A 20181-nucleotide genomic window follows, 5' to 3' on the forward strand; every position below is an offset into this window, starting at 1 on the left:
CCAATTTAAAGCGTTCTCTAAGGTCCCATGAAGGCTCTCTGCAAGCCCGAGTGCCACCTAGGGTTGCCAACCTCCAGGTGGTAGCTGGAGATCGCCTGCTATTACAACTGATCTCCAGCCAATAGAGATCCGTTCTCCTGGAGAAAATGGCCACCTTGGCAATTGAGTTCTAGGACATTGAGGTCCCTCCCCTCTCCAAACCCTGCCCTTCTGAGGCTCTGCCACCCAAATCTCCAGGTATTTCCCAAATACTAAAGTAAGTTGGGTTTTGTTCCAGAAGACGTGAGTGAGAGAGAGAGAGAGAGAGAGAGAGAGAGAGAGAGAGAGAGAGAGAGAGAGAGAGAGAGAGAGATTTAAGGTATCTCCTCCTTCCTTTCTTTTAAACTGCATGGTTGCTATGGTTCTTTTGACTATGACTAGCTGCTGCTTTGTGGTCCCTTGTTTTTTTCATATTTTACACTGCGATCCTAAGCAGAGTTACACCCTGCTAAATCCATTGACTTCCATGAATTTAGAAGGGTGTTCTCTGTCAGTGTTTTATTATTTAATTGTTTTTGTTTAAAGCATTGTGATCTGTTTTTATGTTTCTTATGAACTGCCTTGGGGTGATTTCGGCCAGAAAGGCAATAATGTGACTGAATGAATAAATATAGATTTTGAACTGGTTTTTTTTTTTTAAGAAAACAGAAATGAAGATAGAAAATGAAAAATGCTGTCTTGAATATGCTTGCTGAGAGGCAGCATTAAAATTTCTTATAAACAAACAAACAGTAACGTGTATGGTATCTGCTGTTTATTTATTTTAGATATTTACACCTTGTTTTTCTCCTCAATGGGGAACCATGCATGGTATGGAGGGAGTGGACAGGGAGAAGCCTCTCTCCCTCTCTCATAATACTAGAACGCGGGGTCATCTGCTGAAGCAGGAGGGTGAGAGATTCAAAACTGATAAAAGGAAATATTTTTTCACACAACACATAGTTAAATTGTGGAAATCCCTGCCACAGGATGTGGTGATGGCTGCCAAATTGGAAGGCTTTGAGGGGAGTGGACATGTTCATGGAGGAGAGGGCTATTCACGGCTACTAGTCAAAATGGATACTAGTCATGATGCATACCTATTCTCTCCAGGATCAGGGGAGCATGTCTATTACATTAGGTGCTGTGGGACACAGGCAGGATGGTGCTGCTGCCGTCGTCTTGCTTGTGGGCTTCCTAGAGGCACCCTGGTTGGCCACTGTGTGAACAGACTGCTGGACTTGATGGCCCTTGGTCTGATCCAGCAGGGCTTTTCTTATGTTCTTAACCAAATCAACTTCTGACATCATTCTCTCCTCCTCCATTTTATCCTCAAAACAACCACCTTGTGAGGTAGGCTAAGATGAGGTCCTATGCCAATACTCCAACCACTATGCTACACTGGCTCTCAGTAGCTTCTGCAAGAGCAGTTGCTGGCTACTAGCTGACAAATATTGAATAATAGATAAATACATTTAATATTCTGTGCAGTATAATTTAGCAGCCTGACGTAAGATCCTTCCCTCAAAGCAATTATGAACCCATATTTACGGCAATCCCAAAACAGAATTAGGATATACACACATTTATGAGTTCAATGCCTAAATCTGAACAGGACTGAAGCTAAAGTCAGTTGCCCTTAACCAGTCTTCTTTTTTTCATTTCTGCAAAGTGATTGTGACTATTATTCATACTGAGTTTTTCAAACGGGGGTGGGGGAGCCATAAATCGTCTTTATACATCTGTAGATTAATTTAATTTGGTGGATGCAATTCATCACTTCACATGAAATTGCTTGAGAAGATATTGCTTTATAAACTAAATTACAAGCTGAAAAATGGAAAATAAACGTTAATTCCATTATCTAATATTATTTTACTAAGTACACATTAGTCCAGAACTTCATAGCTTCCAGAACTTCAGCACCCCTTGCTCTACCGAAGTTTACAAAATCACAACAAAGGACAAAGTCAATAGCCTTTTAATTCAAAAGAGATTTTTTTTAAAAAAGCTTCAAATTAAATTTACTAACAGCAGGTTGACAATAGTAGAATCTGTACCACAGAAGCTGATTCAATTATTTCATTTCTATTCTTCATTTTCAACGCAGGGAGCAAGTGATAGGTGTCTTTGGATGGAACTCTATTATTAAGTTCATTGTCTGAAGTTTTATTTAATAAAATGTGCATATAATCCATCAGAGAGATTTTTTTTTAAAAAGACATGTATATTAACAATGTTTCCAGAAAACATTTTGTTCTGGTTTAATCAATCAATGCTTCATTTAACTTAAAACTCCATTTATACTTACAATCAGTTACTAATCCAAGTTATAGTTGGGGTCATCAATAAGCCATTATACAACAAAGAAGTCTTTCTGAAAATGGATTGAGGTGGGAGTAAATTAGTAGCAAGAGGCATCTGGTTATCTGGCATTTGCCGGAAGAGTCACTAGGTGGAACTGTGTTCAGTCCCACTGTAGCATTGGCAGGGAAGAAAGAGAGATCACTCTCTTGATGAAGAAGCCGCAGAGTACAGACACATGGCAGAGACATTAAGACTGCACAAAGCAACTAATGGACTAAATAAGTCATCGTTGCCTTGTGGCTTCTCCTTCCTACCAGCCCTTATCCCGGAAACAGTGTGGACCTTACTGTAGCCAAGCAGGGTCAGGGCAGGTAGAAAAGGGAGAGGAACTTTGTGTACAGGAGGAGCTGCTGGGTGAGTAGTGTGTTTCTAGTTCGTCAGAGCTGATTTAGAATAAAAATTGCCGTGGCATGTTCTGTTAATCCTAGGTTGCCAACCTCCAGGTCTGGCTTGGCGATCTCCCGGAATTACAACTCCTCTTCAGACTACACAGATCAGTTCCCCTGGAGAAACCAGCTGCTTTGAAGGGTGGACTCTATGGCATTATACACTGCTGAGGTCCCTCCCCAAACCCCTTCCTCTGCAGGCTCCACCCTTAATATTAATGAGTACCCTTTGCATTTATTCAGATGGGAGCCCTTGGGGAGGGGCTGTGGCTCAGTGGTAGAGCATTTGCTTGGCATGCAGAAAGTCCCAGGTTCAATCCCTGGCATCTCCAGTTAAAGGGACCAGGCAAGTAGGTGATGTGAAAGACCTCTACCCGAGACCCTAGAGAGCCGCTGCGGGTCTGAATAGATGATACTGACTTTGATGAACCAAGGGTCTGATTCAGAGAAGGCAGCTTCATGTGTTCAAATTATGGACCCATTTAATTTACAAGCTGCTTTACAATAAATCTAATTTATCAGTTCTGGTATTACTTTCAGAATTCTGCAGGGACGGCAGCTCTCAGATGGCAGAAGCCAGGTGCAAGGCCTGCCAGAGCTGGGAGTCCACCTGGCTCCTTCTCCTTCTCTCACTTCTTTGTGGCCGCTGGGCCATTTCCCAAGGCTGTTTTTTTTTCCTCTGACCCCACACTCCTGCAAGTAGGATGGCTTGGGGCGCCTTGTTCAGAATTGGCCCTCTGGGGGTTTGCTTGAAACTTAAGGAGTCTTTAGTGGACAGAAAGCACTCACTCCCCTGCAGTTTGGGTATCATTTGGTTGAAAAACTCCAGCCTCCACCCCCCCAAATCGGGAATCATGGAACACAAATAATTCCAGAATCCTGGAAAAACCCAAACCTGAATCCTGAAACGTATTGGAGGACCCAAATACCACTGAATACCAGTAATTTATGTCCTTGAAATCTGAATCCTAAAAAAATATCCTTTTTTCCAGGCGCACATCCCTGGGACAGGCTTGTGTTGCTGCCCTGTTGCTGGTGCATCTGCAGATAAAGCACAGTGGCAATGAGGAATCCACATGGCAGGTTTCCAGCACCACCACCCCTCTTCTGGGCCTCCAGGGCTTTTGCTGTTTTTTTTTTTTTAAATGGCATTAGAATAGTGTTACCCCAATAAGTGTAACAGGTTCTCTGAATTCCCACCGTTCATTTTTTAAAAGGTAAGTAACTCCTTCCACTGTGAAGATATGCCTTTCCTGTTATATCTCAGCAAGGGAAAGGTCTAGAGAGTTACTTTAAAAAATAATAAAGCTGGGAATTCAGAGAAGCTGTTACAAACTACTGTCACAATGGTATATCAATTCTAGGGCAAATTAAAAAATAAATAAATAAAAGCCCCCCTGGTTGCCAGGGGAGGAAATGGTTGCTATGGGGATAGAGTCAGAGTCAGGCTGCCGTGTGGGCAGGAAAATCTGAATTTTTCCGCCCACACAACAGCAATCCAAGCTTTACTGTGATCTTCCAAACCTTCAGAGCGAAGGAGGTTTGAGAAAGATTGGAGAAAAGATGGGGAAACCCCATGAGGTACACGAATGCACCATGATGCTGGGGGGAAGACGACAACCCCCCCACCCCCCGCTTCCCAACAGCATTAAGTCCAGGGCAGACAACACATGTGGAAGTCAACAAACAGACTGAAAATGGGTACTTACTTATGAAAATTCAATCAAACACGGGTATTGGGTGGTGTATGTATGTGTAAAGCTAGAAATATTATACTCATCACCATTTCTCCTGAACTGGCTTCAATGGCATGCTTAAAAACTGTATTTTAAAATATTAATATTTTATGAATAAAAAATAATTTAAAGAAATAGCCTGAGGAAGCATGCAGCAGTGCAATGCAGTGTCCAAAATTCCCAACCTGTTGAAATTTCAAAGAGAAAGTGTGCTTTGCTGTCTCCCTAACACGGTGGTTTCAGAGGGAAAGGAACGTTTTTCATGGCATCTGTTATGCATCCTAAAGTGGTCCAGAGCCAGGAGGGCTACCACCGTGTGTCTTTTCTGGAGACAGCTCAGAGGCAGGGCCTCTCAGAGGTAGAGAGAGAGAGACGCTCAGGCCACTTACATTTTTTAGCCCCCTGGTATATTAATAAAATGAGGGGAAATGCCAAAACAGGGTTACAAAAATTGTGGTCTATTTTAATTCATAGTGTCCACTACAGACAGTGTGGCCCAGAAGAAGAAGAAGAAGAGTTGGTTTTTATATATTGACTTTCTCTACCACTTAAGGAAGAATCAAACCTTCCCTTCCCCTCCCCACAACAGACACCCTGTGAGGTAGGTGGGGCTGAGAGAGTGTGACTAGCCCAAGGACACCCAGCTGGCTTCATGTGTAGGAGTGACCTTAGCAGCAATGCTGATTCTGTGACCTTAGACACATGATGCGAGGGAAGGCATCTTGGCCATCTTCTGGTCACTGTGTGTGTGTGTGTGTGTGTGTGTGTGTGTGTGTGTGTGTGTGTGTGTGTGTGAGAGAGAGAGAGAGAGAGAGAGAGAGAGAGAGAGAGAGAGAGAGAGAGAGAGAGAGAGAGAGGTAGTTGTGAGTTTCCTGCATTGTGCTGGGGGTTGGACTAGATGACCCTGGTGGTCCCATCCAACCCTATGATTCTTTGAGTGGGGAAACCAACCCAGTTCACCAGATTAGTGTCCGACGCACATGTGGAGGAGTGGGGAATCAAATCTGGTTCTCCAGATTAGAGTCTACTGCTCCAAACCACCACTCTTAACCATTACACTACTCTGGCTCTCTTTATGATGAACATCCTCTTTGAATCTTGGTGACTTTATGTATAACTTTATCAAGATAATGTCAAAAGTCTACATTTGAGGCTCTCTGTGGATGGGAGGCCCAGGTAAGGTTGCCAGGTTGCTGGGATTGGCGGGCAATTGCCCACCAATTCACCAGGCTCCTCAGAGTGGTAATCGCATGCAAGCATGGCTGCGTGTGATGCAATTTTGTCACTTCTGGGTTTACCCCGGAAGCTCCGCATCATGACGGAATGCTTTTGCACTCAACCCCCCAAAATGCTAGCGCTTTGGGAGTTTGAGTGCTAAAGCGTCCTGTTGCGATGCACCGCTTCCAGCAGTAAACCTGGCAATTACGTCATCTCATCACATGCGGGAGTGCAGCCCCACCCCAAAAAACTCCCGCCGATGGAGAGGGGGGACCTGGCAACCCTAGGCCCAGGGCAAATAGCTCTCCTCCCACCCCCCCACCCCAGTGATAGACCCTGCTCAGAAGCATCCCTTTGTATCTACCTGTTGCCTAAAAGTCTTTTTGTACTGATGACTTAAACTTATAGGGACACTTGTCTAAGCAACGTGCATCTTCTCAAACTATGAACTAGACAGGAAAAGGGCACAAGCAGTGTCCGTCAATAGATCGCAAAGTTTACCAGGTCGCGTCTTTGGCTCGAATAATTTCTCCCACTGAATCTGTGGGGAGATTGCATGCTTTGGCTCCTCTCTAACCATCACGGGTTAAGTCAGCAGCTAACAGGCTAAATTGCGTGTGCCGTTTTTCCCTTTCACAGTTACAAGCATGCTATGGGTAACATCTGTTGTCACTCTTGCTGAGGAAACCCCGATGGAATTGAGAACGACTTCTCTTTTTATCGCAGTGAAATATGTTCGCAGCGGCTCTCCTAATTACGCTTCCTAAGGAATGAATATATCAGAAGCCTGCTTTAGGCCTTCCAGGACACTCCAGCAGGAAGGTGAAAATTTATTACGTTACTGGGATTAAACCCTTTGGGCTTATTTGGCTCCCTAGACCCAACAGAAGTAGCAGTGAAACTCTATTATTAGTAAGTAATATAACACCCTTGCAGGCTTCTATAGCGCAGGGGATTCTACGGCTTGGGAAGATTTACTCGGAGCCCCATTTAACACACTCACGGAAGGTAGTTACACAAGGCTTATTAATGCTTTATCTTCCCGAAAGTGGCTGACAGCCAAGTTCTAGGTACTTGCCCGAGAGTGTTTATTCCCACAAAGAGAAGGGGCGAAAACTAAATCTCTTGATGATCACTTTGAATTTAAGTGTTTACTGCTTGTTTGAAACGCACAAGAGGTTGACCTTTACTAAGCACAATGGTCTATGGCTCTGTTTGAGCTCTACAACTGCAGTGCAATGCAGTTAAAAGCTGGTATTTTCTCCTCCCTTTTTATTGAATTCTTTAAAAAAAAAAAATCGTCTTTTCATTTGCTGTGCTCCTTCCAGAGCTCACCAAATCAATACATCTGGGGAGAACACAAGGAAGGCCTGTTTCTGAGAGCCGAGAGTCAAAGAGCCCCAGTGAGAAGAAGAAGAAGAGTTGGTTTTTATACCCTGATTTTCTCTCCTTTTTTTAAAGAGTCTCAAACCGGTTTACAATCACCTTCCCTCCCCCCCTCCCCACAACAGGCACCTTCTGAGGTAGGTGAGGCTGAGATAGTTTTCAGAGAACTGTGACTGGCCCAAGGTCACCCAGCAGGCTGCATGTAGAGGAGTGGGGAACCGGATTAGAGTCTGCCACTCATGTGGAGGAGTGGGGAATCGAACCCGGTTCTCCAGATTAAAATCCACCTGCTCTTAACCACTACACCACGCTGGCAAAGAAGTGTGTGTGGGGTGTGTGTGTGTGTGTGTGTACCTGGAGCTATGGGAAGTGGAGACCTGTACAATTCTTATCCTAATGTTAAAATGGACCATTCACCTGCCCTTCTATCCCGCTTTTTATAGCTAGTAGTCTATGGCCCAGGCTAGCCTGATCTTGTCAGATCTCAGAAGCTAAGCAGGGTCAGCCCTGGTTTGGATGGGAAACCCCCAAGGAAGTCCAGGGTTGCTATACAGAGGAAGGCGCTGGCAAACCACCTCTGTTCGTCTCTTGCCTTGAAAACCCCATAAGGGGTCGCCATGAGTCGGCTGCGACTTGACGGCACTTTACACACACACACAGTCTGGTCACTTCCTGCAAAAGTAGGAAAGAAGGGCAGGTGAATGGGCTATACAACATGGAGACCCTCCTGGCCCCAGCACTTTTAAAAGGAGTGAGGTGTTCCTCTCACAAGCTGTTTGAAACACCACCACCCCTTTTATCTGTGGTCTCTCTCTCTCTCTCCCCCCGCCCTCCCTGCCACGCTTAGCTTTTTAATGAGCTGTTTGCACTTCTATCACTATCCGCAATTGTTGCTGAAAAGCACGGAGGAACAGCCAAGAGCGGCACCAGCTTTAATTAAGCCTTGCAACGGGATGGCTACTATTATTAGACCCATTTCACAAATGAGATGGTTTAAGCAGAGAGTCAATTTAAAAAGACTGGAATCTTCTTATTTATTATGGCACTTGGGGCTTTCGGTCAGATGGATTTCAAATTTTAATTACTGTTTGTGTTCCTTCCTGCTGCCTGCTGTTCGTGTCTGACAATCTACTGGCCACAGTGTCTTATTCTATGTTGCAAAGCTTTTTACCTGTAACCAGACCTTTTCCAGGGTAGGCATGCTCCACTTATAGCCTGCTCAGATCAGTGATTTTCAGAAGTTTGAATACTTCTGGATTCACTAATTCTATGTTTTTGTTCCAGCAGACCAACTCAGCTTCTTATTTTTTTTTTCCTCATTGGGGATATCGAGACGGGCATTTCTGTGGTGGTCCTTGGTTGTGGAGTGCCCGCTTCTGAGACATTTGCTCCATGCCCTTTCTTCCTTTGAGGTACCAAATTAAATCTGTTTTATTTGCATTCAGTTTTACGGAGAAGTACTTGGGATAATGTCTCGAAGCTTTTTTCACCTAATCCAGATTGTTTGATTTTCCCCTTAATTTATTATTTTTAAAAACATGTTTTGTATTAATTCTGAACCAGGCCACAGAGGGTGGATTAAAAAATCCACACAATGGGGCCAGGGACAGATGCCAGATTTTTCTACAAGCCTGGGGGTTTATAGAAAAATATGAAATTGTAAACAATAAAAGAAAAATGAGGATTGCAAAACCTGAATATCATAGAAACAGTGTCTATTTCTTTAAGAAAAGTGTACCACTGAGATCTCTTGAGACTATGTTGTGAGATCTCAATGGCCATTTAGAGCAACTAATACTGCTGAGGCTTCCAAGCCTCAGTTTCAGCCCATTCCTGAAAGCCACAGTAGCCGGGGATGGCACGACTGTGGGATCGCCACAGTGCCTCCAATGAGATTTTGCGGCCGCTGCGAGGCCAAAGAAGGGTTTTTTATTTGGGGAAATTCCCCCAAAATTGGGGGAAAGGCCCCACAATGAACAGCGATGCTGCACCACCACAAAAGTGGTGTGGGGGGCGTTCCCAGGCCAAAAGGGGTTAGGAAACTGCCTAACTGCAGCTCCGCCCCCCAGAACACCCTGGGAATGCCTCCCAGGATGCTGGTGTGGGGACTTGCACCGGGAGAACGCTGGCAGGATGCCCCAATAGCGCCCGAGCCCTGCACTGCCGCCGCCATCCAGGGGGGCCAGCATAAATGGCACTAGGCTGGCATCCATGCCAGTTTGCATCGTGTAAGTGGCACGGATGCCAGCGTAGGCGGTCACGCTGGCTCCTAAGAGCATTTGCTCCCCCTTCAGGAATGCACTGTTAGTGTCAACACGGGGGAAGGACAATAGGAAGAAGAGAAAGTAAAGTTGTATGGAGGAGGAGTAAAATGAGGGGAAAGAAAAGCTGAAGTTGAGGGAGGGGAACAAAAAATGGAGGGAGAGAGAAAGACTGGGCCAGGGGGAGATAAGGACAAGGTAGATGGGTGGGAGGGAAGGAATGAAAGAGTGCCAGGGGAGGGAAAGCTGAAGATGGGGGGAGATAAAGGAATAGGCTCCAGGCACTGCTGGAGGAGGGAAAGAGGAAAAGGAAGAGTGAGAAAAGAAGCGGGGAAATAAGCCTCCCACAAGTCCTCATGGTCCACCCACTAGATGAATTGAATTTTTCAAATCGGACTCTAGCTACCATGAAAATTGTATTGTCAAAATATGTCTTAGTAGAAGAGAAACATGCCTAAATGAATACACATATATAAACCAGATTAACTATCTTATTTAAACGAGGTTTCTAAAAACTGGTATTCTGTTCTAGAACAGGAGTAGGCAACCTATTTGGCCTCCATGCCAAAAAAGCCCAGTGTACCTGTGCAGACACTTGTGTGCCAGCAAACAAAAGGGTGGGGGGAGAAATGAGGACTGTACTTGGTCAGGCAGGGTGCCAGCAGTACTGCCAACGCCTCAAGGACTCTGGCAGCAGTGTGGGTCCAGGAAGTGACGGAAGTGTGTGTGAGAGAAAAATATATGCTTGCGTGCCATGGTGCCTGGCGATGGGTTTCCTGGCACCCATTTGCTTCTTCCACAAAGTGCCATTTTTCTAAAGCAAATAGGCACTAGTTTTCCTTATTGTACCTCACTGAAACAGAAGATACTTCAGAATAGGTCAGGAGGTATTACCTTTGTGACTGCGGGAGCTGCCCATTCAGAAATAGCTGTCTCCGTAATTAGGGTTGTCAACCTTCAGGTACTAGCTGGACATCTCCTGCTATTACAACTGATCGCCAGCTGATAGAGATCAAAATATTGTCGAAGGCTTTCACGGTCAGAATTCATTGGTTCTCGTAGGTTATCCGGTATGTGTAACCGTGGTCTTGGTATTTTCTTTCCTGACGTTTCGCCAGCAGCTGTGGCCGGCATCTTCAGAGGAGTAACACTGAAGCAAAGTGTCTCTCAGTGTCAAGTGTGTAGGAAGAGTAATATATAGTCAGAAAGGGGTTGGGTTTGAGCTGAATCATTGTCCTGCAAAAAGTAACAAAGGTAATGTGCTAACCATTGTCCTGTAAGTATCCAGATAATGTGCTAATGAGGGTGTGGTATGTTAATATGGAACCATTGTATCCTGAAGTGATCTGTTAATGTGTGAAATCCAAAGCTAATCTGCATGGCTATTGTTGACTGTAGTCTTTGTTAATCTGGAGGTTTTCAAGACAGGAAGCCAAGCCTTATTCATTCTTAAACTCTCTTCTTTTCTGTTAAAGTTGTGCTGATGTTTATGAATTTCAATGGCTTCTCTGTGCAATCTGACAAAATAGTTGGTAGAATTGTCCAGTCTTTCAGTGTCTTGGAATAAGACCCTGGGTCCTGTTTGCGTCAGTCCATGTTCAGCCACTGCTGATTTCTCAGGTTGGCCCAGTCTGCAGTATCTTTCATGTTCTTTTATCCTTGTTTGTATGCTGCGTTTTGTGGTCCCGATGTAAACTTGTCCACAGCTGCAAGGTATACGATATACTCCTGCAGAGGTGAGGGGGTCTCTTTTGTCTTTTGCTGATCGTAGCATTTGTTGTATTTTCTTGGTGGGTTTAAACACTGTAGGTTATGTTTTTTCAAACGTTTCTCCATCCTATCAGTGACTCCTTTAATAAATGGAAGAATACCTTTCCTATGGGAGACTGTTTTTCCTGAGTTTTCTGATTTTTGTTTGGTTTAATGGCCCTTCTGATTTCATTCTTGGAATAGCCGTTTGCTAGCAGTGAGTGATTTAGATGATTAGTTTCTTCCTTGAGAAACTGTGGTTCACAGATCCGTCTTGCACGGTCCATTAATGTTTTGATTATTCCTCTTTTCTGTCGGGGGTGGTGGTTGGAGTTTTTCGCTACTTACCCAAAACCCTCTAATATAGGGAACCCGCTTATTAATGAATGGAGGAAGGCAAAATGAATAATGAAAAGAGACTGACGTCCCATGTGTGTACGTTCACTGGGAACAATGCACTTCTGTCAGACAAGGTCTTGTTCAAAGACATGGACAGTATGGTGCATGGACCAATCCCATTCATGTTACTGATCGTTGTGTGTAATAGCCATTGATGACAGACTGCATGAATAATAGTAATAATTGTACAGGTTGATTAATCCGGACTGCTTGGGACCAGAAGTGGTCCGTATTTCGGATCTCTCCGTATTTTGGAATATTTCTGAATGTTTGCATATGCATAATGAGATATCTTGGGACCCAAGTCTAAACATGAAATTCATTTATGTTTTGTATATGTTTTATATATACTTTATACACATAGCCTGAATGTAATTTTAAACAATATTTTAAATAATCTTGTATACACTGAACCATCAATGGCGCTGCTAAGGGCCTGTGAATAATGCCTGCATGCCGGCTCAAAAGGTCCGGTTTTCGGATCAGTGCAGATAGCAGATGTCTGGATAAGGGATAATGAATGTGTAGTAGTAGTAGTAATATAACAACAACAGAAGCAACAGCAACAACAACAACAACAACAATGATTAGTATTAGTATTATTATTAGTAGTAGTAGTAGAAGTAGTAGTAGTAGTACCCCGCCCTCCCACGGCAAAGTCGGGCTGAGGGCAACTCATATCATAAAATAACATTATACATGACACTCGTATGTAATGCTAAATGGTTAACATTTGTTGAATTCCACCTCTAATAAAAGTCCCAATGGATGGATCTATGCCCATTGATTTATTTTGCGCAAGTTTTTTGTTGTTGTTATTGGTTTAAGCTCTTGCTACGTAAGTACAAAACAGATTCAAGTTCCACAGCCCAAATCAAGGGGTGGATAAAAGCTCTTTGAAAAGAAAATGAATAATGAAACTCTTTCACGATACTGAAAATAATTAGTTATATAAGTAGGGCCAGGAGGAGGCAAGCTTAATTAAAAAAAAAAAACTCCTTCAGGCATCTGCAGTATAGAAACCTCTATAGGGTTGGGCAGATCATGAAAAATCAAATTTTTAAACTGTAAGTGGACATGCATGGATTTTTGCCCTGAAGTCCCTGAATAAATTACTTCAGTGCTTACAGGAGACATAAAATATGCTAAACCATTTGCACTAAAGGGAAAAATGCAGGGGTGTCTGCTTTTATATCTCCAGTTCTTGCATTCATAATGTTTTCCACTTATTAAATCTGAAGCAGGGAGACATTAAATTGTTTTAGGAAGGCTTTGTTTTGACAAAGTGAATGTAGTGTCCATTACAGCTGTGTGATTAACATATTCTGTCACAAAAAGCACAGCATTACCTTTGCTACGCGACCATATCTTTTACTAAATATTTTTGAATTTATCGTCCAACATAAAGTACTGCTTTATTATTGCATGGAGCATAATATAAAATTTACAGGCATAGCCTATGATTCAGCAGGAAAAAAAAATATTTAATGTAATTAAATTTGAGGTGCATACACGAATAACGTGATATGAAAAATGTAAACATTGAGGCAAATCTAATGTCTAAATAAAAGAAGAGGCTGGGTGATACATAGGGAATATGTAAATACTGGAAGAAATGGTTCTAATATCTACCTCTTTGGCAACTTATAAAAAAAGTTTTGTGTCCCCCCCTCCCCCCCTGCAGGTAGTACAGGCAGAACAGTGTAGCATGATCTTATCAGATCTTGAAAGCTAAGCATGGTCAGTAGAAGAAGAGTTGGTTTTTATATGCCAACTTTCTCTACCACTTAAGGAAGAATCAAACCAGCTTACAATCACCTTCCCTTCCCCTCCCCATAACAGACACCCTGTGAGGTAGGTGGGGCTGAGAGAGCTCTGAGAGAACTATGACTAGCCCAAGGTCACCCAGCTGGCTTCGTGTGGAGGAGTGGGAAAACCAACTCGGTTCACCAGATTAGAGTTCTCTGCTCATGTGGATGGGTGGGGAATCAAACCTGGTTCTCCAGATTAGAGTCCACCGCTCCTAACTACCGCTCTTAACCACTACACCAAGCTGGCTCTCACACCACACAGTACTTGGATGGGAGACCATTAAGGAAGACTCTGCAGAGGAAGGCAATGGCAAACCACCTCTGCTTCTCACTTGCCTTGAAAGCTCCTTGCTGGGGTTGCCACAAGTCAGCTGTGACTTGATTGCACCATTGTACACAACATACTTCGAGAAGGAGTGGCTTGGCACAAGAGGCACCAATCCCAATTTGTATGCAGACACACACACCGCGGATGCCATGTTCAATTTGGAGACCTTAAAGCAGCAGTAGACTAGCTACTGGTAGCAAGCTGCCATCACAGCACACTGTGATACCACAATATTCTGTCATATGGTAAAAGGTAAAAAGGTTATATGAGTGGTTAGCAAAAAAGTCAGAAAGCCATTTCCATCTAACTATCCCCCCTTCCCCAATGCAAAAATGCTTCCGCATTACATCTACATTGGCTGCAATGTATGTTTGGTTTCCCTTCCAAATTCATCCCTACATTAATAACAGTCAGACATGACACAAAAAACACAGGATCATTACACATGAAAATGTTCTAGTAAGAGTGTGCAAGGGGTGATAAAGAAGAAGAGATGGTTTTTATGTGCCGACTTTCTCGACCACTTAAGGAAGAATCAAACCAGCTTACAATCACTTTCCCTTCTGCATTACAGACACCCTGTGGGGTAGGAAAGTCTGAGAGAGCTCTATGAGAGCTGTGACTAGCCCAAAGTCACTCAGCTGGCTTCATGTGTAGAAGTAGGGAAACCAACCCGGTCCACCAGATTAGCATCCACCGCTCATATGGAGGAGCAGGGAATCAAACCTGGCTCTCCAGATTAGAGTTCACTGCTCCAAACCACCGCTCTTAACCACTACACCATGTTGCAAATTTTCATTTTTTTTAATGGGTTAATTCATAAATTAAAACATCAGGGACAGTCTGGAAAACCTGAGGCTCTTTATTTCACTTGTCAAGGTCATGATTTTGTGTGCAAAGAAATGAAAATAGACGATAAGTTATCTTTCGTGTGGATTAAAAAAATGATTTCTGTGTCAATATTAATTAGCCACAAGCTATTAAAATATTGTACTGCTTTTGCTCCTATTTAAACAGAAACCACACCACATTTTATTTCTTAAGGTTCTTTCTGTCTGTACTGTCAGAAACATTAAGACTTAGAGATGCCATTTGCCAACAAAACTCTACCCAGTAAAACTGGGGAAATATGCTGCTCTGTAACTCTTGTGTTGGGGGTGGGGGTGAATTACTGGGCAATTTCCTGCATCCTTTTGGCAATCTAAATTTCAGCCATAAGAAGTATGTTTTAAGCCAAGGCAGAGTAAGATGTCACATTTTCCTCAAAGGCAACATCTAAGCACTTGCTGCAGTGATTCCAATAATATCCAATATAACAATGGAATGTTTACCTGACCCAGGATCACCCTGGTTATAACCAGAAATTTTAATCAAGGTTGTCTGAATTCTGTACTGAAAGGGAGGGGGAGTACCAAACTAACAGAATTCTGGGGCAATAATACTTGGAAGTACATATAAATTACACAAATCGTGCATATAGATTGCTCATTCTGCATAATTTATTGTACTTCACCACTACACATGGTGGGGTGGGATCAGTGGGACAAACACTGATTCAGGGCACTGTAGTGACTTCTCTTACTCACTGAAATCCTGCCCAGCTTTCTGCTTTCTCCAAACTGTTCACAGGGGATTTCCATGTGAGCACAATCTTAATGACTACAGATGCTTGCTTTGTTTAAAAAAAGGATACTTGAGATAAAGGTAAAGGTAGTCCCCTGTGCAAGCACCAGATCATTACTGACCCATGGGGTGATGTCACATCATGACATTTACTAGGCAGACTATGTTTACGGGGTGGTTTGCCATTGCCTTCCCCAGTCATCTACACTTTACCCCCAGCAAGCTGGGTACTCATTTTATCAACCTTAGGTTGAGCCGGCTACCTGAAACTGACTTTCTGTTGGGATCGAACTCAGGTCGCGAGCAGAGCTTTGACTGCAGTACTGTGGCTGACCACTCTGCGCCACAGGGCTCATATACTTGAGTTGTTACGTGCTAAATTTGCAACCAGTATTTTGAGGTATAAAGCTCTAAAATTCCATCTCCAGTCTCATCTGCCAGCAGTTCAAGAGATTAAACTAGATTGGCGCTGGTTCTGTTCGTCTGCTCCAATTCTTTGTAAGGCAGTCTTGTTTGGCCAAGACAGAGGTGGGTGTTTTTGCAATGGTTATAGGAGTCCAACAAAACTGCATAGGGCAATAGCACAGGGAGGCTTTAAAAATAAACACAGTCTGATTAGAGAAGGCAAAGGCATTGCTCATTCACAACAGACACAAGGCCATGAGTTAGTTGTCTGATTTACTATGATGAAGAAGAGTTGGTTTTTATACCCCACTTTTTTCTACCTTAAGGAGTCATCAAAGCAGCTTACAATCTCATTCCCTTCCCCTCGCCACAACAGACTCTTTGTGAGGTAGGTGGAGCTGAGAGAGTTTGGCGAGAACTGTGACTGGCCCAAGGTCACCCAGCAGGCTTCATGTGGAGAAGTGGGGAAACCAGCCCAGATCACCAGATTAGAGTCCACCGCTCTCAACCACTGCACCACACTGGGTCTACCACCATAACGGCCAGCATGGTGTAGTGGTTAAGAGCAGCAGATTCTAATCTGGAGAACCAGGTTTGATTCCTGACTCCTCCACATGAGCAGCGGTTCTCTCTGAACTCTCTCAGCCTCACCTACATCACAAGGTGTCTGGTGTGGGGAGAGGAAGGGAAGGAGATTGTAAAATGGTTTCATTTTCCTTAAAAGGTAGAGAAAGTCAACATATAAAAAAAACCAACTCTTCTTCTTACCCAGAAGAAACCACACTGAGAAAGCACTGCCCCTTGACCTTCAAATCTCAGGTAAGTGGGAGAATATGTAAAAGTATCCTTTTGTAGGGTTGATAGTCTCCAAGTGAAGCCTGGAGTTCTTGAATTACAACTGCTCTCCAGAATACAGAGATTAGTTCTGCTGGAGAAAATGGCAGCTTTAGAGGGTAGACTCTATGGTATACCATAAATTCTAGGTAAAATCCCTCTCCAAATTCCCCCCTCCATTAGTGTCACCCCCAAATCTCCAGGAATTTTCCAGGCTGGCGTTGGCAAGCATGAACACATGAAGCTGCCTTATACTGAATCAGACCCTTGGTCCATCAAAGTCAGTATTGTCTACTCAGACTGGCAGCCGCTCTCCAGGGTCTCAGGCAAAGGCCTTTCACATCACCTACTTGCCTAGTCCCTTTAACTGGAGATGCCAGGGATCGAACCTGGGACTTTCTGCATGCCAAGCAGATGCTCTACCACTGAGCCACAGCCTCTCCCCAAGCATAAATCTTTGGGGAACCCCTTCTCTGCCTCCCCCCCCCCACACACACACACTGCAGGTCAAGAAACTGGCGTGCGCATTCTCTACATGTATCTGAATTTGGTACCATGTGCACAGGGTCTGAGAACCTGTAACTCACACCTGAATGTTAAACAGAACACAGGGTGAGCGCTGTAGAAACAACCTGTGTACTCTGTAATGTGCAAATTATCAGTTAGTGGGACAAAGGACCCCAAGTGATATGACAAAGGAAAACAATCATGATATGAGCATAGGCAAAACATGGGAATCACTGATAACTAAACAACAGCAGAGAATCTAGTTTGTTTCTGGCTTGTTCTTAGCATACTGGTTAACCATCCTTTGACTGGTACAGGACAATCCTATGGCATGTCCCAAAACAGTGTAGATCTGGCTAACAAAGAAGTCCTAACCAAGTTAGAGCTGTCGATTCAGTTCGTCCCGAACCAAAAAACAGCCGAATTTCCCCCAATTCAGCGGTTTTTAGTTCAGATGGAACCGAACTCAAAAAAGGCGGGAAAACGGGGAGCCGAATTCGGCGAGTTCGGGGTGTTCGGCGAATAAATTTGGCAAATTTGGGGTTTGGCGCAGCAGCATAACAGTCAGTTAATAAGCAGCATTCTCCTGCGGCCAATCGGTGGCCAAGCAGGGTTTTCATCTGGCCAATCAGTCACGATTGAGCACGTGAGCCCAGCTGCTGTGTGGCCAGGGGAGAGAAAGAGAGAGTATCTGTTTGTGTGAGAGAGAAATCCCCGTGGGGGGGTGAGTGTGCACATTCGCTCCTTTCCGTGGCTGCAGGGGGCACATTTTTGGGGGTAGAGCCCCCAAACTTTCAGCTTAGCTTCAAAGGACCCTTCTTGCAAGAACCCCCAAGTTTTGTAAAAATGGGATCGGGGGGGCTGAAATATGGGCCCCGAAAGGTGTCCCCCCTTTAATGTGCATTTTTATTCTATTTACAGCACACATTCAAGCCATTCCGTGGCTGCAGGGGGCACATTTTGGGGGGTACAGCCCCCAAACTTTCAGCGTAGCTTCAGAGGAGCTTTCTTGCAAGAACCCCCAAGTTTTGTAAAGATGGGATCGGGGGGGCTGAAATATGGGCCCCGAAAGGTGTCCCCCCTTTAATGTGCATTTTTATTCTATTTACAGCACACATTCAAGCCATTCCGTGGCTGCAGGGGGCACATTTTGGGGGGTACAGCCCCCAAACTTTCAGCGTAGCTTCAGAGGAGCTTTCTTGCAAGAACCCCCAAGTTTTGTAAAGATGGGATCAGGCCCCCCGAAATATGGGGTCCCCCCTTTTCCCTATTGGGATGAATGGGATCAGCCGATCCTGTGTGCATCTCGAGAGTGGCAAATCCAAGGCAAAACCTCCCAAAACTTAAACGGAATCGCATTGGATTACCCAGTCCTCCCAGTCCCTCCTGATGGAACAGAAGACATCCACAGTAAGACCCCTTTTGGGGCTTTAATCTATATTTTTTCCCCATGTGTATGTGGGGGGGGGGAAAGCAGAGTCTGGGGGGGCAGTTTCTGTGGGGGGGGGGAAGGAAGCCAAAGGAGGCTTTCGCCCATTCTGCCGAGTGGTGTGTGACTGCTCACCTCTGTGGGAATGTGTGTACTGCTTTTAAAGTTTTAAAGTTTAAAGTTGAGTCTGTGCGGCGGCTAGCGAGTCTCTCTCCACTCGGCACCCAGGCTGCGCCTCCTCCTTGGTGTTTTTCCCTGTTTTTGCCCCTAGCCTGGGGTTGAGTGCAACGGGGCGGCTTGCGTGAGATCCCCTGCGTCTTGGATTTTTTCCCCGTTTGGGGGGTGCACCGCGGCACCGTATTGGTTGGATTGGTGGGTGGTGGTGCTGGTGAGACTTGCTTGAGTTTGGTGGGGTCGTTTGCATAAGGGGGGAGCGTCCCTCCACCATGAGAAGAAGGAGCAGGGCAGAAAATACAAACTCTGCGGGGGGGGTTGCATGGTGTGTTTTGCTGCTCGCTCAAAAATGTTTTTGCAAAATCTGACTTTCACAATACATTTGCGCGGTCCAAGTCACCTGCTCCTTTTTTCCTTTTTGCTGAGTTAATTAATAGCATGCAATGCGCAGCTCGCATGTTGCTTTGCATTGCAATGGTTAGCACAGGAGGTTTTGCCTTGGATTTGCCGCTCTCTAGATGCATAGGATCAGCTGATCCCATTCATCCCAATAGGGAAAAGGGGGACCCCATATTTCAGGGGGCCCTGATCCCATCTTTACAAAACTTGGGGGTTCTTGCAAGAAGGCTCCTCTGAAGCTACACTGAAATTTGGGGGCTCTACCCCCAAAAAATGCGCCCCCAGCAGCCACGGAATAGCTGGAATGTAGTTTTATGGCTTTATTCGGCTGAATTTTCCCCCGAACTCAAATCTCGCGCCTAATTCCACGGATCCAAAGCAGGGGAGTTCGGACTTTGGCATTTCCCAAATTAAAACAGGCCGAATTTTGCCGAATCCGAATTTTACCCAAAAAAAATTTTAAACAGCCCTAAACCAAGTTCCCTTGTTCCAGTTTCAGGTGAGGTCCAGAGCAGAAAAGAAAAAGTAGTAAGAAATCTCCTTGGCACAGACTTGGAATAGACGACTACATAAATTAAGAAGATTAATTACACCATGATTAGGCACATACTCATTATCATTAACAAAGAGAAATGTGTCCAAAATTAACAAGGGGGAGGATTATACTTTTTCAGACAGCAGGAATTCGAACAATCAAGAAGACAAGGAGATTCCTCTCATTATGAAGTCTGCGTGACAAATGAGGTGGAGGGGCTTACCTTCCACGCAGGAGGGCTGCGTTCGTGTCGTGCCAGCAACCTGCCCTGGGAGGCAGGAACACTTGACCGTCTGCGACCGCTCTTCAATCTTGTTCTTGTTGCAACACCTATGCACTGCGACTACTTCACAGGTCCCTTGCTTAACTTGGTGATGGCCTGTTAACAAGGAAGGAAGGTCCTCTTCAGCAAACAGTTCTTACAACAGAAAGACAAGACTTGTCCTCTCCCGACAAACCAGTTTTGTGGGTAAAGTAGAATTTGTTATAGGAAACAAACAAGCAGCCAGCCTCCACCGGCACACCTGAATCTTGCCTTGGCCAGCCAACGTTAATTCTCTCCTCTAAGAACCTCGGCATCTCATATGTTGCATGCCATGAACAGGCTAGCCAATCC

The 20181-nt window shown here is 44.5% G+C and overlaps 1 protein-coding gene across 1 annotated transcript in view; it reads right to left on the bottom strand.

Moving 5' to 3' along the window:
• The window catches only part of LOC130475010 (chemokine-like protein TAFA-4), a 124895-nt gene that overhangs the window by 39416 nt on the left and 65298 nt on the right, over positions 1–20181 (bottom strand). The window contains exon 2 of the mRNA XM_056846708.1: positions 19789–19944. Coding sequence (XP_056702686.1) covers positions 19789–19944 — 156 coding nt within the window. The remainder of the gene's footprint in view (positions 1–19788; positions 19945–20181) is intronic.

Source organism: Euleptes europaea, chromosome 1 (assembly GCF_029931775.1).
Source record: "Euleptes europaea isolate rEulEur1 chromosome 1, rEulEur1.hap1, whole genome shotgun sequence".
In the NCBI taxonomy this organism is placed as follows: Eukaryota; Metazoa; Chordata; class Lepidosauria; order Squamata; family Sphaerodactylidae; genus Euleptes; species Euleptes europaea.